The sequence below is a fragment of the Cotesia typhae genome, unplaced genomic scaffold (assembly GCF_013202065.1).
Source record: "Cotesia typhae breed Kobodo isofemale line unplaced genomic scaffold, CoteBio_Ctyphae contig_20, whole genome shotgun sequence".
NCBI lineage: Eukaryota > Metazoa > Arthropoda > Insecta > Hymenoptera > Braconidae > Cotesia > Cotesia typhae.
This window is the reverse complement of record NW_027423725.1, coordinates 2,039,256-2,062,081: the sequence shown is the minus strand read 5'-3', so window position 1 is coordinate 2,062,081 and position 22,826 is coordinate 2,039,256. Positions and strand designations below refer to the sequence as shown.

The 22,826-nt window shown below is 33.7% G+C and overlaps 3 protein-coding genes across 3 annotated transcripts; all 3 read right to left on the bottom strand.

Annotated features, from left to right (window-relative positions):
• Positions 1 to 1,475: 1,475 nt before the first annotated feature.
• Positions 1,476 to 4,820, bottom strand: LOC141538340 (uncharacterized). The gene is made up of 2 exons (XM_074259729.1): positions 4,642 to 4,820; positions 1,476 to 4,058 (listed from the first exon to the last, which is right to left on the bottom strand). The coding sequence occupies exon 2, from the start codon at positions 3,968 to 3,970 to the stop codon at positions 1,565 to 1,567; it is 2,406 nt and encodes an 801-aa protein (XP_074115830.1). The 5' UTR covers positions 3,971 to 4,058; positions 4,642 to 4,820; the 3' UTR covers positions 1,476 to 1,564.
• A 132-nt stretch (positions 4,821 to 4,952) lies between these two features.
• On the bottom strand, positions 4,953 to 14,054 carry LOC141538338 (ATP-binding cassette sub-family C member 4-like). The gene is made up of 15 exons (XM_074259727.1): positions 13,375 to 14,054; positions 10,422 to 10,532; positions 9,822 to 10,326; positions 9,131 to 9,322; positions 8,748 to 9,056; positions 8,210 to 8,683; positions 7,833 to 8,138; positions 7,545 to 7,769; positions 7,022 to 7,463; positions 6,732 to 6,962; positions 6,372 to 6,608; positions 6,042 to 6,304; positions 5,523 to 5,962; positions 5,319 to 5,448; positions 4,953 to 5,247 (listed from the first exon to the last, which is right to left on the bottom strand). Exons 1-15 carry the CDS (start codon positions 13,437 to 13,439, stop codon positions 5,053 to 5,055), a joined length of 4,125 nt encoding a protein of 1,374 aa, XP_074115828.1. The 5' UTR covers positions 13,440 to 14,054; the 3' UTR covers positions 4,953 to 5,052.
• LOC141538339 (ATP-binding cassette sub-family C member 4-like) lies at positions 10,644 to 22,692 on the bottom strand. Its single transcript, XM_074259728.1, has 16 exons — positions 22,292 to 22,692; positions 22,117 to 22,227; positions 21,532 to 22,039; positions 21,258 to 21,449; positions 20,889 to 21,197; positions 20,344 to 20,817; positions 19,967 to 20,272; positions 19,761 to 19,907; positions 19,213 to 19,696; positions 18,906 to 19,136; positions 18,585 to 18,821; positions 18,258 to 18,520; positions 17,739 to 18,178; positions 17,535 to 17,664; positions 17,310 to 17,462; positions 10,644 to 11,238 (listed from the first exon to the last, which is right to left on the bottom strand). The coding sequence occupies exons 1-15, from the start codon at positions 22,363 to 22,365 to the stop codon at positions 17,328 to 17,330; spliced, it is 4,041 nt and encodes a 1,346-aa protein (XP_074115829.1). The 5' UTR covers positions 22,366 to 22,692; the 3' UTR covers positions 10,644 to 11,238; positions 17,310 to 17,327.
• Positions 22,693 to 22,826: the final 134 nt, after the last annotated feature.

Below are 22,826 nucleotides of genomic sequence, written 5' to 3'. Positions count from 1 at the left end.
CATAAAAATTTTAAATGCTCGATATCTGAATATTTGACTTTCACTAAGGTCCCTCACACGGCATCTAAGAGCTTGGATGAGCAGGTAGTTCAGTGGGCTAGCCCTCGCAAAGTTCGTGGTTCGAATACTGGACGAACATAAGTTTTTTTTTTCTCGGCCAATATGCATAACAATTTACATATAATTTTATTTTTCATTTAATTATATAAATTTTTTTTTTCCTGACAGATCTAATCAACATAAATCAACATAAATAAAGGATGCAAGAAAATATTATAATGACTTTTCATAAAAAATGGGTTATCTAGTCTTGGCCCATATTAGGGTTACCATTCAACGGCCAAGGCTAGGTTATTCAGCCTTGGCCCATGTTAGGGTTACCATCGAACGGCCGAGGTTAGGTTATGCAAACTTAGCCCAAGTTAGGGTGACTCTAGGCTTGGCCAAGGCTAGGTTATTCAGTCTTGGCCCAAGCCTGGGTAATCATTGGAATGGCCAAAACTAATTACCCAGTTATGGCCCGGGCAAGGGACAGTAAGGGTTTGCCAAGATGGGCTTCCCAATAATGTCCCAGGAATGGCCCCGTCGTTCAACTCTGGGGCTTCCTGTATGGGATGTTCTTCATATTTATTTTTACTAATTTTTAGTCTATGGTTGTTTATTTGTAATAATAAATTCGAGGCATCATTTATATTTTATAAATATTAATATTACGCTCCAATGATCATTTCGAAATCAATATATTCGAATGAGTATATGTTAGACTTTAATTTTTATAATATTGAATGAATTATAAATAATGTAAAAGTAAGTTATTTTCCATCAATAAACAGCATTAAATAACACAAATAATGTAAATAATAAATAATAAGCCGTAATGCTCAATCACTACATAGGATTAGCTTATAAAAATAATGAGACGTTGAACTACCTATCGGTTGTACGGCGTAGGGTGTTAGGTATCGGTCTGGCAAGCGTGCGGCTCGCGTTCAATTCTAAGTTAGGGTAAATATTATTTTCACTTTATATCATCTGAGTTGTAAAAATTAGATTTACGTGAGATACAAAAATCTATTCAGCGCTTTATAAAAATAAACGACAACAAATATTAAATCAAATTTTTCTTTGTTATTATTTCAATTCAAGTAAAATTCAAAAAAAGCATTGTAATTTTACAAATTCAGCTAATCTAAAAATATTTGTAAAATTACAAAACTGTTTTATAAAATTAGTAAACTCACAGAGTTATATATGTTTTGTCATATTACTATACTCGATTGTAATTTTAAATAAATGTTTTGCCTATTAGCTTCTAATACATTTCTGGTAAAATTTTTACTATTTTATAAACTACTCGACGGTGGATTCGTCGAGCAAAATAGAAATTTGTCCAGGTTGGCCAAACGTACTAACAAACACAACAATACATTATTAGAAACATGTATGAGGCATTTTTAAAGTAAATATACTCAGAGTACAGCAAAAGATTTATTACTTATACATGCTTACATTTTACAATTGTTACAATATTTTGTTTAATATTAATTATTTGGGGAGGAGTAATTTAAATTTGAATTCCTTTAATAGATGCTTTCGATGTAACTCGAGTACAAGAAACATAAACATCTTCTTTACTAGCACCAGAGAGGTTCAAATACAAATCAGTATCGTATGAGCAGCCTACAGATGATCGGATAGTGCCATTTATTGCCAAATCAATTGGGTATGCATACAACTGTTTATAATCATCGTCATCGATCTGCTTGATGTAAATTTTACCCTGCGAATTGCGACATTGATATTGGAATATGTGAGTACCATTACAAAATAATGGGGTAGTGACAATGTCGGGACGAACAACAAACATTTGCCGCGGATCAATTTCTTTACAACAAATTAAAAATGACTCTTTAGGAATAATCGTATCATGTATATACAATAATATGACAATTTCTCCTTTATTAATTAATTTGTAAGATTTCAGCATTTTATATGGCATGCCTAATATCAATGGTGTTACGGGTACTGGATATGTAGTAAAAATGCCATAATGAGGACAATCAGATTGATCAAGAAGATAAATATAAGCTAACTTACACATAAGCCTATCTGAAACTTTCACGGCAGTTAATTGATTAAAAACAGAATAAAATAGCTGAATATTCATAAAATGCGCATCCAAATTTGTGAAGGACCTAAAACAAAAATATTTAAAATATTTTTTAACTTTAAGCCACCAATTGTATAATTTTAATAGAAATATCATATCGTCCTCATCGTATCGATTCTCGCTACTCCCTTCTTCGGTTACTTTATCTTCTGGCTGTCTAATACAATAATCATCAGGATATTTAAAAAACTCTAACAACTCATCGTTAAATATTAGGGCGGGATACGAGAAATCTATATTACGAACATTACACTCGTATTTAAAAAAATTATTTATATGCTGTACCAACTCTTGATTGTTTTTTGAAGAAATTAATTTTTCTTGAACTTGTAAAACATTTTTTCTAGTATCTTTGACATATTGACTTAAAATAAGATACTTGTCGCTTAATTCACGACCGTGAAGAAAAAGACAGCGGCAATTGATATTTAAATTATCAAACTTATAGCATAGGTGGTCGAATGGATGTTCAACGGCAACCCCCGCTTCGGATACATCGACGGAGCATTTAAATTTGGGAACATTATCTTCCCCTTCGTCGTTACTGACACACTCTGAAGTGTAGAATGGTTTTAGGTGATGACAATTACCACAAAATATAAGCATAATCTTTTTTTTATGAAACCTACACCACCCGTCAAGTAGAGCGATTAATAAATAAATCATATTATTAGGAATCATTGAAAACTCATCCAAACATACAATTAATGGCTCTTTAAAATTTACACAAATACCACCAATGTTGAACAATAATTGGTTGAATTCATTAAAACGATATTTATGTAAATTTTTACGAATGTCATCAATAACTTCATATATGTAGGAGCAATTGAAATTTTTTATTAGTTTCTCAACTTGCACATAATCAGCCCACGTTAAAGATCCAAGAGACTTCAAAATTTTACAAAATGTAAACGCTTGATTATTTGGTACATCCGTATTACGAACAACCTCCTGGCACAAGGCATGTTGATGTGTAAGATACAAAAAACTATTTTTGTGATCTTTGTAAAAGTGATTTAACAATGTTGTTTTTCCTGTCCCCGCAGGACCAATTAAAAAGACTTTTGATATTCTATTCGAAGATAATGGACCACCGAGATTAGTGTTTTTAGTAACCTGAATCTTGATTAATTTATCGTACATCAAATTGAGAGAATTACGTACTTGTTCTTGCGGGTTTGTTAATATTTTATCTGGTTCTCTATTTTCTGCATTATTCTTATCTTCACAGCCCACCAAACTATCAGATAAGTCATATCGCACGGAGTCTTGTTTAACATGGTTAACATTTTGAGAGCTATTAATGCAAACCGAAGAATCTACTAATTCAAGGATGTATTTCGAAAACTTTTCACCTAATGTAGTGTACCAAGTGTTATTATCAACATCCTCTTTTTTTAAGCCAAAGGTCAATAAAAACCTGAATTGTTTTGATTTATCGTATGGTACCCGTATGGGATCCTCCGAACTGCAATTAGGCTGCGAGAAATCCTTGTGATAAGCAGCAGTTCTAGAGCAGTGTTTTGATAATATACCAATCATATTAAGTCCATAGTAAATGTTTGATTCTTCTACCTCGTCTTCTTCTGCGATTTCTTCCTCTTCTTTCTTGTCACCGTCTTCTTCTTCATCACAAATTGATTCTTGATTATCATCTTCTGTTGTAGTATTAGTAGTAATATTAGTAGGTGGGTTTGATTCTACTTTAAAAACCTTTGGTCGCATAGGACCGGCATCGTCTTCTCCTATCGCTAACTCTTTATTGTTGGAAATTGGACTACTCTCTTCGCTGTCCATTTTTATTGGCAATCGAACTCGGTAGATGTAATAAGACGGAAGAAATTAGAGAAAATCCGTAATGTTGTATAGAAGCCCGCCAAAGAATCTGAAATTTGAAAGATTTATAAAAATATACAAAACAAAATTATATCAATATGAACTTAAGTCATAATCTACAATTGAGGTAAATGACTAGATCATCAGCATAAAAAAGATACTTATAACGTTTGAGGAGACGCCCTAAATTTGTTATAGTTATCAAAATATCATATTAATTTTAATTATCAATGTATTATTAGTATTACAGTACTGTTTTTTTGTTAAAATAATTTTTAAATATTTAAATAGGGCGAAAAAAAAAATTATCGAAAAACTAAAATTAAATAATAAAAAAATATATTGAATAAAAGCAAAAAAAATTCGATTTTTTTATTCACGATATATTTGGAAAATTTATTCTTAAATTCAATGTTTATACTTAAAATAGTAAAAGTAGATAAAAAATAGGCATTCGTTATTATTAATTTTCGCTTGATAATAAAAAATCTAAAAACCAAGAAAGAATTAAATTTGAGTAATAAAGTTAATTACAAAACTCTGTGATTTAACTGCTGGTATTGTTTATAAAACGTTAGGCACTTTAAATAGTTTTGACTGATCACGTGATCAAACTACTGCGAGTACCTTACCTCAAAAAAGCCAGTTCTCGCAGCAGAATATGGCGGCGATTTATGACGTCATATATTTCCCTAGGATACTGTGGCAGTATACTGGCAGTCAATTACGGAACGAATTTTTCTATAGTAATAGCACTGTGCAGTGCTCGCAGTGCATATCGGAACATACCCTCTATTTATCTTTCTGCAAACTATATTTTTTCGTGGGGGTTATCGATCAAAAAGCCACAAATTTTGGTAACATTAGCTATCCTTAACAGTAGGAATTTCGATCAATTATTTTGTGATGAGGATTATAGATTCATGGTATAAATAGCTTCATATTTCTATTGAAAATAAAAATAATTTATACAAAACACATTTTCTAACATTATTTACAGTCATTTACAATATTATGCACGTGGAAGATATTAAATTATAGGGTTAAAGTTTTGTACAGTAGAGAAAAGAGTCGTAAGTAAAAGTTTTTTGAGAGTCGTTGATGATGAGTTGACTTTGCGGATGTTCCGTCACCTGTTGCATAATTTCAAAAGCTGTAGATGGTCCGGTTTGTTCAACCATTTTTGCAAATATACTATCCGGTTTTTCTATCAGCAATTTGTAAGGTGTATCAAATTCCTGTTGGATAAAGAACATTAATAATTGATGTATAGAACAAATAGATAAAGAAAATTTTATTGATCATTTACCGCTGCACATCCATTATCCATTACTAGAATTCTGTCGCTGTTGATGATTGTATTCAATCTGTGAGCTATTGTTATAACTGTGCAGTCGGCGAATTTCGAGCGAATAGCTCGCTGGATCAACGTATCCGTCCTACCATTAAAACCACCGTTCAAGTTACACATCATTAGGAAATTTGGGTCGATAAGAGTAGGGACAATACATACCGACAGTCGATATTGGCGGTGGCTTCGTCGAGAACTAGGATCCGATTGTTTCTCAGCAGAGCGCGAACGAGGCAAATCAGCTGACGCTGACCTACGCTGAAGTTTGTTCCGCCTTCGGTGACCCATTGGTCGAGGGCCAAGTCACTCAATTCAACTTCCCTCAAAGCGTCCCAGATTTCTTTATCGGTATATTTCCCAAAGGGGTCAAGATTGTAACGCAGTGTCTGAGAAAATAAAACAGGCTCCTGTGGAATTATTGATATGCTCGATCGTAAATCTTGAAGCCCGACTGTTTTAGTGTCAACACCGTCAATAATTATTTGCCCCTCGAGACCGTCATCGACTAGTCGAAAAAGCGCAGATATCAAGGAGGATTTTCCAGCACCAGTTCTTCCGACAACTCCAACCTTCCAGCCCGGCTCGATCATCAGGTCAATGTTCTAATCAGCAGAAAAAATAACTAATTGAATTATTCTGAAATTCACTTACAAGCTTAAGTATAACTCGCGATCTTTATACCTTTAAGATAGCAGGATCGTCTTTTTTGTAATTGAGATAAACATTCTTCCACATAATTCGGCCTTTGGATGGCCAGTTCTCTGGCAATGGCTCCGATGATTCTATAGGACCTTCTTTCGGTAAGTCAGTGTACTGAATTATCCTTTCTACAGCCGTCATCTGTGATTGCACTTTAGTAGCTTGTTTAATTCCGTATTTTAACGTACCAGTTAAGATCAAAGACTGAGAAATCGCCAGTCCTGCAGTCGCCCCAAAGTTATATTCTACAAAAATTAGTTCCAAGCTTATTAGATCAATTCTCTTCGTTATTTTTCTTCAACAACTCCTTACCTAAATTAAGAATAATAAGACAGAAAGTCAAAATCGTGGTAAAAAAACATGCTATTAAGTCTACTCCAAGTCCAAAAGCTGTTCCACTTGCTATCACTAAATACCAAGCTTTTGTGTGGTTATCCTGATGCAGATCAAATTCACTGCGTAGCATTTGTTTTTCATGATTGTCCCTACTTCTGATAGTTGTTAGTCCGTTAAAAGTTGAGTTGACATGCGTGAAAACGGGACTTTTTACTGTAAAAATATTATTCTCACTAAGAATGGTTGTTATTGCTAATGTGCAAAAGCACATTAATGATTGCTAATTAGCATAGTGACTAATGAGTAATAACAATGACATCTTGTCTTTTCTAATACCTATACTTTCCAGCCGTTTAACATCTTGAGCTGTCCTTAAATAGTATTTTATCAAGAAACTAAACAAAACTCCCAAAATCAGAACAAGAATGATCATCCAAGGGTTGACTATTGCAATATTGATAAACGTTCCTGAAACTAAGGAAATGATGATAGCAGCTTGCATCAAATCTGGTAGAAGTAGATCATCGACAGTTCCCATATCTTTCGAAAATCGGTTCAACAAGCGACCTGCAATAGCGTCATTCCATTAAAAATCAACTCAATTATGTAGATAGTGAAAGCATTACCTGCTGGATTCGTATGAAAGAAGTGCATTGTTGTTCCAAGGATACTGTTGAGCATAATATCATGAAGCTTTTCAGCAGCTCTTATTCCTATTAGTATGAGGTAATAGCACCGTGACATTGATAGTATGATAAAAGTAACTAAAAGCCCTAAGTAGACGTAGACTGTTGTATAAGTGGATATCAAGTCATTGTCAAGATCTAGATCAGTCTGACTTGAATTACTTGCAGAACGGATAGTTTCTTGTCGCATCCAATAAGTCATCCACTGATCGACACCAACAGCTACCAACTGCGTCACAATGAACAGTATAATAAGCAAAATGATGCCAATCATTCCACCACCTTCCAAGAGGTAGCGATTATAAACTTTTTTTGAAATAATTCCTGTACGCATTGTTTCATCGGCAGAACTTCTTTGGACAGCATCATCGAACTCATTTGTCTAAAAAGGATTGAAGACGCATTGGCATTATTAATGGCACGGATAAGTAAAATTTTAAGCTTTGTATAGTAAAATACCGACCAACTCAAAGCTTTCGTAAGACCTGACAGAAACTTGGGAAATGTTTCTCTTTAATCGACGGAAAAAAGTTTCCTGCTTAATATTTTCTGGAGGAAGAGCTTGATGATTGGTTTGAGGAATTGTATTTGGTTCGTTTCTATTCTCTTGCAAATCATTGACCATGTTATTGAATGCGAAGTTCGTGGTAGTTAAGGAATCGAAGGTACATTGATGTTTTATCGACCCCTTGAATTATAATATTATAATTGATAAGATTTGCAATAAAACAATAAGGAATTAGATTTTTACCTGTTCGATGACTGTAATAGTATCAGCTTGTTTGAGATAATTGAGCTGATGAGTGACGAGGATTCGTGTTTTGCCTTTGAGGTATCCAAGGATACAGTCTTCGAAGAGTTGACGAGATACGCGCGCATCAACAGCACTCAGCGGATCGTCCAGAAGATACAAATCAGCAGGTCTGTAAATAGCTCTAGCCAGATTGATTCTCGCTCTCTGACCACCAGACAGAGAAGCTCCTCGTTCTCCGACAATCGTCAGATCACCTTTTGGCAGTTGCTTGAAGTCTTGCAGTAGAGAACAAACTTTCATTACCTGATGATGCCGTCAGTGATAATAAAGATTAGTGACTTGCATTAGGAAAACTAATGAAAATTTAAACTAACCTCTTGGTAACGCGCTTTATCGTACTCCTGCCCAAAGAGAATGTTTTCTCTGACACTCCCTCTGAAAAGCCAGGAGTCCTGACTAGCGTACGATATTATCATCGCTGGATTGTCCTGTGAAAATCCAGACTTAGATTGAGCCTCAGCAGTCTCTCCATCAGAAAACTGTAAGAGTTCAACTGTGCCTGCACCAACTGACAGCTCCTGCAGGAGCACATTGAGCAAAGAACTTTTGCCTGAACCGACTGGACCTACAAGAATACAAAGTTCTCCTTTGTTGATCTTCAGTGAAACGTCATTCAGTGTTGGAGGCAATTGTCCGAACTTCCAATTCGCTGAAACTTTGTCCAGCTTGACAACTACAGCTCCTGGATTGGCTTTCTTTTTCAGGCTATCTTCAACAACTTCAGGCATCTGTGCTCCGATGTCCAAAGCCTTTGTGTCTTTTTTAACCTCCTCCAGCAGAAGAAACTCCTGTAATATTTCAGGTCTATTCATTGTGAAAATCATTGAATCAGTAAATTATAATTTTCCATACCTCGATTCTTTTGATAGCGATGAGAGATTGTATTAATAGAACAATCGACATAGGAAAAAACAGCGTCATCAGAAGTTCTAAGGTATTGTAATAAATTATAATCCCGAAAATTTGTCTAGTTGGGAGTGAATTTCCGTTCAAAATAAAGACAACAATTGTTGTGAAGGTCATGATTTTTTGAGTGAACTCCGATAAGTTTGTGTACAACGCCTTGATCTTGTTCGAATAGTGCACCTTTTTGATTTCCTCCAATCTGGATTTGGTCACTATCATCTCGAAGGGTTTTTCCCATGCGTACATTTTTATTACCTGTACAAAACGCATTTTTAATAAATATGAAAGTTGTGGATACTAACAACCCACATCTCAAGGATGATTCTTACCTGAATCCCAGAAATCAGTTCACTTATGAATTGGACTCGTCTGTCAGTCAACATAGCAGTAACTTTTCTGAGTTTTCCAGTTACAATTCCTACGTAGCTCTGCATTGGAATGGTTATCAAGAATAGCATTCCGTAGCCTACCAAAGTGTAAATCCCGATACTACGCCAGATTATGTATCCAATTACGATGATCTAGTTATCAAAAAAACAACCATTACAAATTTATTATCAGATCCAACAGCTGATCGCTAGTAACATTGATCTTGGACAAAGATTTGTGCAAGATTTTAGAAGCAGGATGCTTAGCGATACTTCGTCAAGGCTTCAGTAAGATGAGAACCCCTGTTTTTACAAGAGAGTCTCAAATTGTGGTAATAAAGAGCATCAGATTTTTAGCCTTTTCTGCCTCAAGACTTACTTAAGAATCTTGACCAAGTATCGGTCAAGTATCGGCAATTCTTCAACAGTTCTTGAGCAAAAATATATTAGTATCTTGTGCTAGAATTGTTGAAGTTTGATCACGAATCTTATTTACTTATTTTTTTCTTTGGAAAAGAGCCAACCGCCACGAGGGTCATTGACAAGATCACTAGATACAATAATGTAAACAGCAAATAAATTAAATCTTGAGCAAGACGTGCTTTAGAATTGACACAAGTCCTGACTAGAGTGAATTAAGTTAAAGTATTACCTGAATTGGTGTAATCCAAAGATAGTTGACATAGACAGGAAGCGAATCAAAGCGACTGACATCATTACTAAGAAGATTCACCACCTGGCCGACTGGAGTGTCATTCAATGCCAATCTACTTAATTTCAAGCTTTTCCTGTAAATCAGCGAAGAACAAGCCACTCTTATTCTCATCCCCAATACCTGCCCAAAGAAGCTTGTGTGGTGCATAATCAGTAACATACTTAATGTTACACAAATCAAACAAGCTGCCCAACCAAAAACTTCTTTTTGCATTTCTGGAATATCACTTTCGAAGTATCTGATTATTTTGTTCAGAATTAAAGGGAGCAAATTTAGTAATACGAGCTGTTCTATTGCTTGAAATGCGCTTATGATCAAAAATTTAGATGAGAATGTTCGCATGAGTGCTTTTAGTAACCTCGGCTTGGAAGTTTTTGCAGATTTGTTGTTGTTGTTTGGGTCTTTGATCAATTTCAACTTTTGTAGCTCTATATTCCATGACCTAAGGTAATAAACAAATTATCATTACTCATAATACACGGTTTTCATTTAAAAGTTGTTTGATCGCTTCTTGAATCATAAAGAATGCACACGTACTTCTCCAAATCATCAGTAAGAGTTTTTGATTGATCAGAAGCTAACGGCATATAAAGATCTTCCAATTTGACACCATCTTTGGATCCTTTTTTAAATAAATCTAGAGTCCACCTATCAAAAAAATTATGACACTGAAATTAATAACAGATATCTGAGAATTTAAAAATTTTTTTTTAATAATAATCATAATAGTAAAAATTCCAATACAGAAATTTCATAAAACTATAAACACAATTTTTATGAAACAATTTTTCAATATCAAATTGTTTTTTAATTAATACAAAAAATTTTCAGATATTCACTAATTTTGGTATCATCAAAAATATTCTTGAATTATCTAATCTTTTTGAATATCTACGAATTAAATAATGCTGTGAAGTCCCATACAAAGTTCGAAAACCGGCCCTCGGATGGCCCATCGACGGGCAAAGGATACTGATTGACGGCCGATCATTGGCGACTTTTAATGGCCCACGGACGGTTGAATGTCCAAATGATAACAATGGCCCATTAACGGCAGTTGATTATCGGCTGATTGTAAAAAAAGTTATCGGGCCGGTAATGGCTGATCATCGGCTGAGTATGTTAAAATAAAAAAAAAAAAACTAAAAATTTAGCTTATATGCCGTAGAATTTTTAATTCCTATAATCGTATTGGCGTTATGAAGCCAAGTAGTAGAAGATGTAGCACAGGAGCGTCGATCCTAGTCGGATATTCCGAAAAAATTTTAAAGGTTAATTCGAAGTGGGAATCGAACCTGGTTCGTCTGCGTGAAAGTCTCGATCATTACCGGCTGCGCTGCATGCTGGAATCTAACTGAAAAATTCTACTTAGCTATTTGAATGATTGAAATATATTTTATTACTGCATATACAGATTATGAAATTTATTAGTATTCAATTTTGTCGATTTTTGTATAAAGTTTTTAAATGTCTGAAGACGATTATTTTTTTTCATTCTAAATTTAATTTGCACCAAACCTATTTAGGCTAATCCCTTATTAGAAAAAGAGATTCAAAAAGATTACCTCAATGTAAAGTGTATATCTATGTAGTAGTAAAAATAACATCTTTTTCAATTTTTTCAAACAATTTTAATCTTTTTAAATCTCTTTTTCTAATAAGGGACAGTTGATCCTTCCAATAGTTATATGTTTGTCTCAAAAATTATGCCATCCTTTTGTCAAGTCAAACTTCGAAATCATATTTAAAATTTTTGTCTTGTTTTATTTACTCATTATTTTTGTTTAGATCTACGATAATCTTGTATAAAAGTTTATATATTTTTTTTTATTTATTTATATAAGTTTATATATAACTTCTATTTGGATCAATAATAATCTTAAATAAACATTACAATATCTTTTTTAATTTTTTAAATATTATACTTCACGTAATGCATCTCCGAAAACCCAAATCTGTGTTATTATAAAATAACAAATTGGCCAAGAACAGCCAGACTTTGGGCGATAAATGGATATTAATTGCAAAACATTAATGTCCGCAATAGACGGCGACCAGCGTTTAACCAAGTATGGCCCGTTGACATATCCCTATAACTGGCCAATCGTTGGCTGCCAGATATCGGCCGATGGTTGGGATTGATTCCATTAACGGCAACTTTGTATGGGGTGGGAAAGAATAGGAGTTACGGTTATTATTACGTGAGCTGTCAATTAATTTTGATTTGATCAAATTTTTTACGAGTTTAAAATTTTAGCGCGTATGCTTTCAAGCATTAGAGATCCGTTCAGCGAAGTTTGGATCTTTTCTCTAGCCGTTGAGACGTCATACTTGTTTACGTCAGGTGTTTCGGTCAATGCCAGAGTAAACGAAGTTATTGTACAGATTACTGGGGAAACTTGAGACTTCAATAAGCATTACAAAGGGCTGAGTACTTAAGAAGCACTCAAGCAATGTGAAAAATAGTAAAAGGTATTTACATGAATGCATACACATTAAAACAAAAATATTCATGACATTGAGAATCAGCAAATACTTTACTGCTTCTTGATTTTTAGCAAATAAATTAGTTTTAGAAAATTGATAGTTTTTAACAATTTCTTTGCGCAGAATTTTTTTAAATCATATTTCATTTTTTTTTTTTTAGTTATTAAATGTTGCTTGATTTAATTATTATAAATGTGCATACATTATTTATTCGAAAATTCAAGTGGCTATAAATCTAGCAGATAATCAACAATTCTTAGCTTTAAAAAAAATGTACATAAATTATAATTAAGTTGAAAATAATAAAAGCATATTGAGATAATCGAAAGATTTATAGGTGCATTGTTTTAATTGTTATTTTTCTAAATAAATTATCCATTCATTTACAGCTTAAAAAAATTTTTATGTCTCAGATTATTATCATAAATAAATAATTATATGTTATCACGTTTATAATTAAATTATAGGTTGTAGATAAATTTTAGATCAAGAAATTTTTATCTGATAAATTTTTTTAAGGCTAAAAAAAATTAATGAGCCACTTTTTTCAATCCACTCTTATAATTTAAATAAAAAATATGAAAATATATCATGTAAGCAAACTGTTCATTACGTGATTGGTCAAATATATATAAGCATGAAAATATATGCAAATCCTATAGTCAAGCGCGCTTGCGCGCGCAGATTTAAATTCTAGGTTACTAAAAATTTGAATAGCGCACTGCGCGCGCTTTTATTTTAACCAATAAGGAATCGGGTCCCATTTTTTTGCGAGTTTCAACTATTGACTAACTTCACACACTTTTGTATTTTTAATATAGAGATAGCAAAAAGAATGTTCAAATATGACTCAATGTCAAAATTAAAACTCCAATTTTGAAAACTAAAAATACAAAACTTTGAATGCAATGTAAATTTTAATTTTATCACGAATTTGACGAATATATATAGAAAAAAATATAGCGTCTTTCTATATAGAAAAAAAAAAAAATAAAAAACAAACCAAAAAAATAACCAGCTGATAGGATTAGCAGTCTCTACAGGATTTCTTCTCAATTTTTCCGTCATTTTTTTGATGAATGAATTTATCACTAATTTACTTTACATAAAAATCAACAATCAATAAATTTATATTTTTTTCATAATTTATTTAATCACAAATGGATAGATAAAAATATCCAAAATTCACATGTGTTTATTTTAAAAATTTAATATCACCATTTTATCATTGCAGTGAACAATCTTTAACGAGGTTGTACCTATAACTAATTTTACAAGGCATAAATTAATTTTCAGATAGCAACCTGTGACCGATTTTGAAGGCATGACGTTAATTGTTTTGTAATTATTTGTGTTGACAATAGCTCCTGGCCTTAATCTTCAGTCATTAACGCTACCTATTAATGACGTAAAACGGCATTGTAAACTTGTTGAACTTTTGAAATTATCTTTTTTTCTTCAAAATTTGATTATCAGTGATCTGCTTACGTCAATACGCATTCATTTTCCACTTAAGATAGTACTCTCGCCAGAGTAGTTTTCTTAGGTTTTTTTTTTAATTTTGGCAGATTAATGTTCATATAATTCTGCATCGATTGGCGCAATTTGAAAAATTTTTGACCATCTAGTTTCAGAGATATTTAATTTCAAAGTTTGAGTTTTGAATGCTCTTATACATTACGGTATACGGGATATCCAAAAGTTTACCTACAAACATTTTTATATCTCAGAAACTTTTGTTAGGATCTTTTTGAAAAACTAGAGTAACATTAACTAACAACTAAACAATTTTTTAAAAATAATTTCATTGATAATTACCACACAGTTTCAGAGATATTTATTAATGAGTAATGAAAAATTTACCAGACTTTAGCCGAAGAAGGGATACGTTAATAAAGCTATGGCAACAACGCAAGTATTGTGAGCCGCGAAAAAAGTACGAGACGCGCAAGCGCTGAAAAATTTGAAAAGTTTAATGTACGTTAGGTGTAATATTATAGTTATTAATTTTATTTATTTAAAAAAAAGATAACAATGATTATTTTATGAAAATGAGTATTTTTCTATATTTATTAAAAATTCAAAAAAGTTAACAATTTTAATATAATAATATACATTTGTAACAGGGTAAAATTACCCTTAATCGATAAGTCACCGAATATCGATAATTATTCGACATAGCACTGGCGCGTCTCGACCTTCGGGCCTAAAGGGAGAATAGGAGGGGGTGAGTTTGGGTTAAAATAGGTGAGCCGTGCAGCGGAACAGGGAGAAGTAGTGTGACCGCCAAACTGAGTGCCACGGAGATCAAAAAGGACCGTTCCCGAGAGTACTGACGAGACGAAGGAAGCCAACTACAACTAGGACTTTATCCTCAACGAGTGAGTTAGATCATCGTTTTGTTCGTCAAGGTGTCAATTATTGCTCTGTGGGAAGGAAGTGGACCGCGGTTTATCCAATGCCCAGTTACTTCTCCTAATTATTTATCAATTGGATCGTTTAATCGACGATTATTAATAGATTAATAGTGAAACATTTGCTAGTTTTGGATTTAGTGATTTTCATGGGGGTTTATACCCGAGGATCACTCAATCGACCTTGCGGAGAAATTTTAATAACTAGAAATAATCCATTAATAAATTAACATCCGAAAATTTCGTTAATTTTATTGTTGTAATTTTTATAACAATTAACTTAGTAAAATTGATTAATTTTTGTCATTGAAAAAAAAATCGACAAATTTTTATTCGTGGAATTTTGGTCAAGCGTCAGTTTTGTGTCGCAGTAAATTCCAATACCCAAGGTCAAGCAAAAACAGCTAGCGAATGTTCTAGCAATTGAAAATTGAATATTTCGACTTGTGCCGAATTTTTTATAATGGATAAAACTAGTAGAAAATTATTGATAATATTTTATATTAAGAATTAATTATTAAGAATTTTATATAAGAATTAATTGTTGAGAATAATATATAGTGGAAAATTATCGAAATTAATTTATATTGTAAAATTATTTTATGTCGTGAGGAAACTTAGTAATTTTGGAGATTAAGTCCGTGAAGTAGTCAAATTAAAATTACTGAAATTAATAATTATCGGCGTGGACATTAAGTCCAAGAAATCAGTTATCTGAGTCAAAATTGTCACAGTAAAAATTTAGTCAGAATTAATTAATAAACTTTTGTTAATAATTTTGAAGTGATTGTAAAGGTTGATATTGTGACTAAGTTAATTCAAGGCATTAAGCCTCTGGTTCTATAGGGATTAGTTCGAGGTTAATTGAAATTGATAGTTGAATTGGAATTATTGTTTTTACCAAATGATTGAATAATTTAAATATATTGTAATTAAATTAAAATCATTTTTCAAATTTAAAATTATGAAATCAATTAAGCGAAGTGTGGGTTATGTGTGTGAAGAATTGAACGGGTTATGCGTGATAGAGAGTGTTAATAGTGTTAAGTTCGGTAGTCCTGTGGACTTAATTTTAAGTTGTAAAGTGTGTAAAGTTAGTTAGTTTTGGTCGTCCGGTGGACGTTAAATTTTAAAATTAGTTCTAAGACAGGTGTGGGAGACCGTTTGTTCGAAAAAGCCCAATTAGTTCTAAGACAGGTGTGGGAGACCGTTTGTTCGAAAAAGCCCAATTAGTTTTAAGACAGGTGTGGGAGACCGTTTGTTCGAAAAAGCCCGTCTAGTCATCGTATCGTCATTGGAAGGTTCGTTTGTAAATATCGTTTATTTCGCAGTTGTTCTCCGCTTCGTTAGATTATAAGTGTGTGAGTGAGCGCTTAAATTTGTTAAGTTTGTTAAATTTTTATTGTTAATAAATATCGATATATTGTTAGTTAAGATTTTGTTATTCAACAGCACCTTCCTCCACTCTCTCTACCCTAAGATAGGTTTTCTCAGCTCTGGACCGGTTCCAGGAACCGTGATTAATAATCCTGGTGGCGCCCTGATAATTTTTATTGTTGTTAGTTTTGTTTAGTTAATTATAAAATTGATTAGGGGCTAACCTGAGCAGGTAAAACTGTTACACATTAATCTTTCATGAGTTATAAAAATAATAGATGAAATAATAAAAAATAGTAAAAATTTCTTGGACCAGGAATTCATTGAAATAAACCATTTAAATTTATTTTAGGAATTTTTCAACAGGCTGTAACTTGAAGAAAAATGGTCCTACAGCAAATAAAAATTTCAAAAATTTGTTTTTTTTTCTCAAATTTACCAAATCACTGATGCAAAATTGAGAGGAAAATGAAAAAAAAAAAATTCTTTTTTATTTTAGTAAAAATTATGATCTTTTCGAAGTGAAACTCGTGCTCCTGTTACGTCCGGTATTTTCTTTTTTTTTATTTTTTATTTATAACTTTATTTTTAAAATATTTTTGTAATTTCATATTTTTTTATGTCGGATTTTTCCCTTTTCTTCTAAAGCCACAGGGTCATAAATAATAATCTGAAAGTACTTTTCGCGTTACTTAAATTTAATATAGGGAATTTAAAAAAAAAAAGGAAATTAAATTTAAGAAATGAAATAATAAAATAGTTGTGAAACCTATCTTAGAAAAAAGCTTAAATTAAAGGAAATGTTTGAGTTAACATTATACATTGAGATAATATCAATTGCTTAATATCATTATGTTACAAGATAATTTTTATTAATCATTATTAGTTTATTTTCTTTTACGATAAATATTTCAAATTAAATTTATCTAACTAGATAATTGAAATTCGTTATCGGCATAATTGATTATAGTGGGACATAATAAAAATTGCCTGAGTTTTAGTTATGTTGTCATAAATTTTTTTGAAGTATTCATTACAACCGTTTTTCTTCAAGTTACTGCCTGTTAAAAAGCCCCCAAAATTTTTGATTTTTCTCTTGCTTTCTTAATTTTTGTGAGAAGTGTACTTTTAATGTTTGTTATATAACCTTTTGTCAATTCAGCAGCTATGTTAGTTCTTGATGGAATTTAGTTACTTCATAAATGATTTTAGCAGTCATGGATGGCCCGGTTTGTTCGACCATTTTGGCGAATATGCTATCTGGTTTTTCTATCAGCAATTTGTAAGGTGTATCAAATTCCTGTTGAATAAAGAACATTAATAATTGATGTATAGAATAAATAAATTGAGAAAATTTTATTGATCATTTTACCGCTGCACATCCATTGTCCATTACTAGAATCCTGTTGCTGTTGATGATTGTATTCAATCTGTGAGCTATTGTTATAACTGTGCAGTCTGCGAATTTCGAGCGAATAGCTCGCTGGATCAATGCATCAGTCCTACCATCAAAACCACCGTTCAAGTTACACATTATTAGGAAATTGGGGTCGATAGGAGCAGGGATAATACATACCGAGAGTCGATATTGGCGGTGGCTTCGTCGAGAACCAGGATTCGATTGTTTCTCAGTAGAGTGCGAGCGAGGCAAATTAGCTGACGCTGACCTACGCTGAAGTTTGTTCCGCCTTCGGTGACCCGTTGGTCGAGAGCCAAGTCACTCAATTCAACTTCCCTCAAAGCGTCCCAGATTTCTTTATCGGTATATTTCCCAAAGGGATCGAGATTGTATCGTAGTGTCTCAGAAAATAAAACAGGCTCCTGTGAAATTATTGATATGCTCGATCGTAAATCTTGAAGCCCGATTGTTTTAGTGTCAACACCGTCAATAATTATTTGCCCCTCGAGACCGTCATCGACTAGTCGAAAGAGCGCAGATATCAAGGAGGATTTTCCGGCACCAGTTCTTCCGACAACTCCAACTTTCCAGCCCGGCTCGATCATCAGGTCAATGTTCTAATCAGCAGAAAAAATAACTAATTGAATTATTCTGAAATGCACTTACAAGCTTAAGTTTAACTCGCGATCTTTATACTTTTAAGACAGCAGGATCGTCTTTTTTGTAACTGAGATAAACATTCTTCCACTGAATTTGGCCTTTGGATGGCCAGTTTTCAGGCAACGGTTTCGATGATTCTATAGGACCTTCTTTCGGTATGTCAGTGTACTGAACAACTCTCTCAACAGCTGTCATCTGAGATTGTACTTCCATGGATTGCTTGATACCCCATTGTAACGTATTCGTCAAAGTCAAGGACTGAGATATTGCCAGGCCTACAGATGCTCCGCTACTATTTCCTATAAATCTATCCACCTTTAATATCTTCAATTCTTTACTGCGTTATAATCTTATATTATTTACCTTGATCTATAAGTATTAACGAAAAACATAAAATAAATATAAAAAAGCACGCAATTACATCAATACTGAAACCATACGCAGAGCCAGATCCTATCAGTAAGTACCAAGCACCAGAATTGATGTCTTGGTATTGATCGAATTCGTTTCGGAGCATAAATTGCACGCTCATTCCCCGACTTCGGATTGTTGTCAAACCATTGAATGTTGAAGCTACATGCGTATAAATAGGACTTTTTGCTGCAAAACGATCATAACATTGTTTATTTCAATTTCAACGAAAGCTTAATAGTCCGTAGAATAGAAACAAGTTTGAGTTCTTACTTATTCCTTCTAAGCGCTTTGCATCTTGAGATGTCATCAGATAACAAATCGTTATCAAATAAAAAGCTAGACCAGCAACTACCGTGAGTATGATCATCCATGGATTTATAACAACAATATTAACAATAGTCCCCGCGGCGTTGAAGAGCGTCAAAGAAGCTTGAAGCATCAGTGGCATGAGCACTTCATCAATTACTCCTACGTCTTTTGAGAATCTGTTTAATAAACGACCTAAAAACATTTTGACACTTGCTGCTTTGTTAAAGATTATAATTTGTGATTCATTCTGAAACTTAACAATTTTTACCAGAAGGATTTGTGTTGAAGAAGAACATAGATGCTTGAAGAACATTAGTTAACATGAGATCATGGAATCGTCGAGTCGCTCTCATCCCAATCTTAATAAGATAATAGCATCTTGACATCGTCAACGTGATGAAAGTAATCAAAAGCGCTAAGTAAATGTAAACTATTATATCAGTCAGTAAGAAACCTTTCGAATCAAAGAAAGGACTTGTAGCGTTGACTAGAAAATTAGATTGATGATTTACGTCTTGACTGACACTGCTATTTCTATTGCAATGCTGGTCAGCTTTTACAGTAGTCCAATAAGTCATCCACTGATCGACGCCAACTGCTGCAACTTGAGTTACAATAAATAGGGCTGCTAATAGAATTACTCCAGCGATTCCTCCTCCTTCTCGAAAATAACGATAGTAAATGTCTTTGGAGATAAATCCTGTGCCTATTACTTCATCAGCAACTGTATTTTCTAAACCAGTTGCTGATTCCTATAAAATGAGTTAGGAAATAAGGTACAATCTACAGAGTGTATATTTAAAGAAGAAACCTTACGGTGTGATGACTCTCTAAGGGTCTTCCAATTTCGTCGATAGGTTCATTGGACTTTTCAATACTTTGGGTTTCATTTTTAACATTTTCAAGTAGCTTTATGAATTCCGAATCCCGGAGTAAATGATAGCTTCCTTGTTTGATAGTTCCCTGTCATAATAATAGAAGTAATGATAAGATTCATATGAGTGGAAGAATTGAATTCTTACGCGATCCATTTCGATGATAGAATCAGCTTGTTTGAGATAATTGAGCTGATGAGTGACGAGGATTCGTGTTTTGCCTTTGAGGTATCCAAGGATGCAGTCTTCGAAGAGTTGACGAGATACGCGCGCATCAACAGCACTCAGCGGATCGTCCAGAAGATACAAATCAGCAGGTCTGTAAATAGCTCTGGCCAGATTGATTCTTGCTCTCTGACCACCAGACAGAGAAGCTCCTCGTTCTCCGACAATCATTAGATCACCTTCTGGCAGTTGCTTGAAGTCTTGCAGTAGAGAACAAACTTTCATTACCTGATGATGCCGTCAGTGATAATAAAGATTAGTGACTTGCATTAGGAAAACTAATGAAAATTTAAACTAACCTCTTGATAACGCGCTTTATCGTACTCCTGCCCAAAGAGAATGTTTTCTCTGACACTCCCTCTGAAAAGCCAGGAGTCCTGACTAGCGTACGATATTATCATCGCTGGATTGTCCTGTGAAAATCCAGGCTTAGATTGAGCCTCAGCAGTCTCTCCATTAGAAAACTGTAAGAGTTCAACTGTGCCTGCACCAACTGGCAGCTCCTGCAGGAGCACATTGAGCAAAGAACTTTTGCCTGAACCGACTGGACCTACAAGAATACAAAGTTCTCCTCCGTTGATCTTCAGTGAGACGTCACTCAGTGTTGGAGGCACTTGCCCGAACTTCCAATTTGCTGAAACTTTGTCCAGCTTGACAACTACAGCTCCTGGATTGGCTTTCTTTTTCAGGCTATCTTCAACAACTTCAGGCATCTGTGCTCCGATGTCCAAAGCCTTTGTGTCTTCTTTGAATTCTTCCAGCAAAAGGAATTCCTGTAACACATTACAATTCACCAAGAAACTGAAAGATTCCCTCTTAAATCACAGTATCTAAGCATCTCTACCTGAACCCGCTTAATAGTCACCAATGTTTGACTAAACAACACTATTGCTGTAGGAAATACATCAGCCATATGTAACTGCAGAATATTAAAGTAAATCGCTAGCTGGAAAGTAACCCGCAGATCTATCCCGTCTCCACCGTACATCAAAGTCACGAGTGTCAAGAAAAGCATCATCCGCTGAGTGACCCCTGACAATATTGAATACAACCCTCTCAAGTTGTTCGAACGTCTAATATGGTCCAATTCTTCTGACCTTATTCGTTTGACACTCTGGTCAAAGAATCGTTCCCAAACATACATTTTTATAACCTGGAATTCAAAGTTTTGATCACCACCAATTGAATCATCAAATTGCTGAAATCTCTGTACCTGAATGCCGGAAATCAGTTCACTCATCAACTGAATCCGTCTATCGGTCAACTTAGCAGTCAAGTTTCTAAGTTTTCCTGTCATTACTCCAACGTACCCTTGCATTGGAACCGTGATAAGTAAGAGTACACCGTATCCCACTAAAGTATAAATCCCAATACTGCGCCAGATGAGATACCCAATCACCGCTACCTGATGATCATAAGTCATTAACTAAGAATCACAAATCATCGAAGAAATGTGATTAGTGATCATCATGTTGTGATTACCCTACCTGAAGTGGTGAAATCCACAAATAGTTAATGTAAACTGGAAGTTGATCAAACCGATTGACATCATTGCTCAGAAGATTGATCACCTGCCCAACTGGCGTTTGATTCAATACTGGCTTGCTCAGTCTCAAAACCTTTCTGTAGACTAATGAAGAGCAGGCGACCCTGAATCTCATTCCTGAAATCTGGCTAAAGTAAATGTATTGCTGCGTTATGCAAATCATCGTGAAAGTCAATCCAGTAAGCGCTCCAGCGTACATCAACGCATCATTTTGAGACTTGGATGTTGGAGAATGATTTTTGGCTTCGAAGTAGTCTATGATCCAGTTCTGAAAAACTGGCTGCCAATTAACTAACAGCACATTCATCACCATCTGGGATATCCCAATAATCAATAATTCTAACCAGAAAGTCTTCGCGATTGCTCGAAGCAGACTTGGTTTTAGAGAGTTGGTTTTTTTGCCATCTTCTGAATTAACTTGTGATTTTTTTAATTCAGCAGTCCAAGCACTGCAAAAGAGTGATTAAGTATTAAGCAAACGAGAAATTTCACTAAAAACGAAGATTTCAATCATGTTTTTCATTACCTGCCCAAGTAGTCTGTCAAAGTCTTGGATTTGTCAGATATCAGCGGAGGATAAAGGTCTTTAATCGTTATTCCATATTTGACTCCTTTTTTGAACAGTTTAAGTGTCCACCTATTGAGTTAAAAGTTATTACAAGGAATTGTTATTACAATCACAATTGTAATTTAATACGAACCAAAAGAATAATCGGCTGATGAGACTTGCTGACTCTAACGGGTTTTTAGATGTTGATTTTATTGACGAAGACATCGTCGTATCTTGCTAAGCGAAGTGAAATTAATTTTGAAAAATAATGTGGTAAAATAAAACTGAAAGGTTATATAAAACGGCAGAAGTTTGTTAATTACTCGAGTCGCAACTGAAGAAACAGGTAAATGTTTAGACATGATTTACAACAGTATTATCATTTTTTGGATCTTAAATGATTGAGCTGTAATTATTTCTACCAATATTTACCACAAAATAATATGAATTAAATTTTGTGACAAAATTGTGACTTCTTATCTAGAGTATATACAGTAGCTTTAACATTTTAAGCTAAAAATATTAATCCAAGCAAACAAGTGTTTAACAAATAAATTTGAGTTTATATCTTGTTGTTTTATCATTGATAGTACTTGTTTATCGGGTGATAACTTAGAAGGTTATTGATTTGATTCGTATCATTCGAAACCTTTTAGTGAATTAAAGATTCGAATAGTTTTCATAAT

Bases quoted from the DNA above. Each gene is read 5' to 3' on its own strand.
- LOC141538338 (XM_074259727.1), bottom strand. From the start codon at position 13,439: ATGACGGAAAAATTGAGAAGAAATCCTGTAGAGACTGCTAATCCTATC. The intron at 7,770-7,832 runs GTAAAAATCTAA...TTATAATTCAAG, and splicing joins CTATTACAGTCATCGAACAG to GGGTCGATAAAACATCAATG. The intron at 6,609-6,731 runs GTATTAGAAAAG...ATATTTTTACAG, and splicing joins TAAACGGCTGGAAAGTATAG to TAAAAAGTCCCGTTTTCACG.
- LOC141538339 (XM_074259728.1), bottom strand. From the start codon at position 22,365: ATGTCTTCGTCAATAAAATCAACATCTAAAAACCCGTTAGAGTCAGCA. The intron at 21,450-21,531 runs GTAGGGTAATCA...TATGATCATCAG, and splicing joins TGTGGATTTCACCACTTCAG to GTAGCGGTGATTGGGTATCT. The intron at 19,697-19,760 runs GTAAGGTTTCTT...CTCATTTTATAG, and splicing joins CCTTAGAGAGTCATCACACC to GAATCAGCAACTGGTTTAGA.
- LOC141538340 (XM_074259729.1), bottom strand. From the start codon at position 3,970: ATGGACAGCGAAGAGAGTAGTCCAATTTCCAACAATAAAGAGTTAGCG.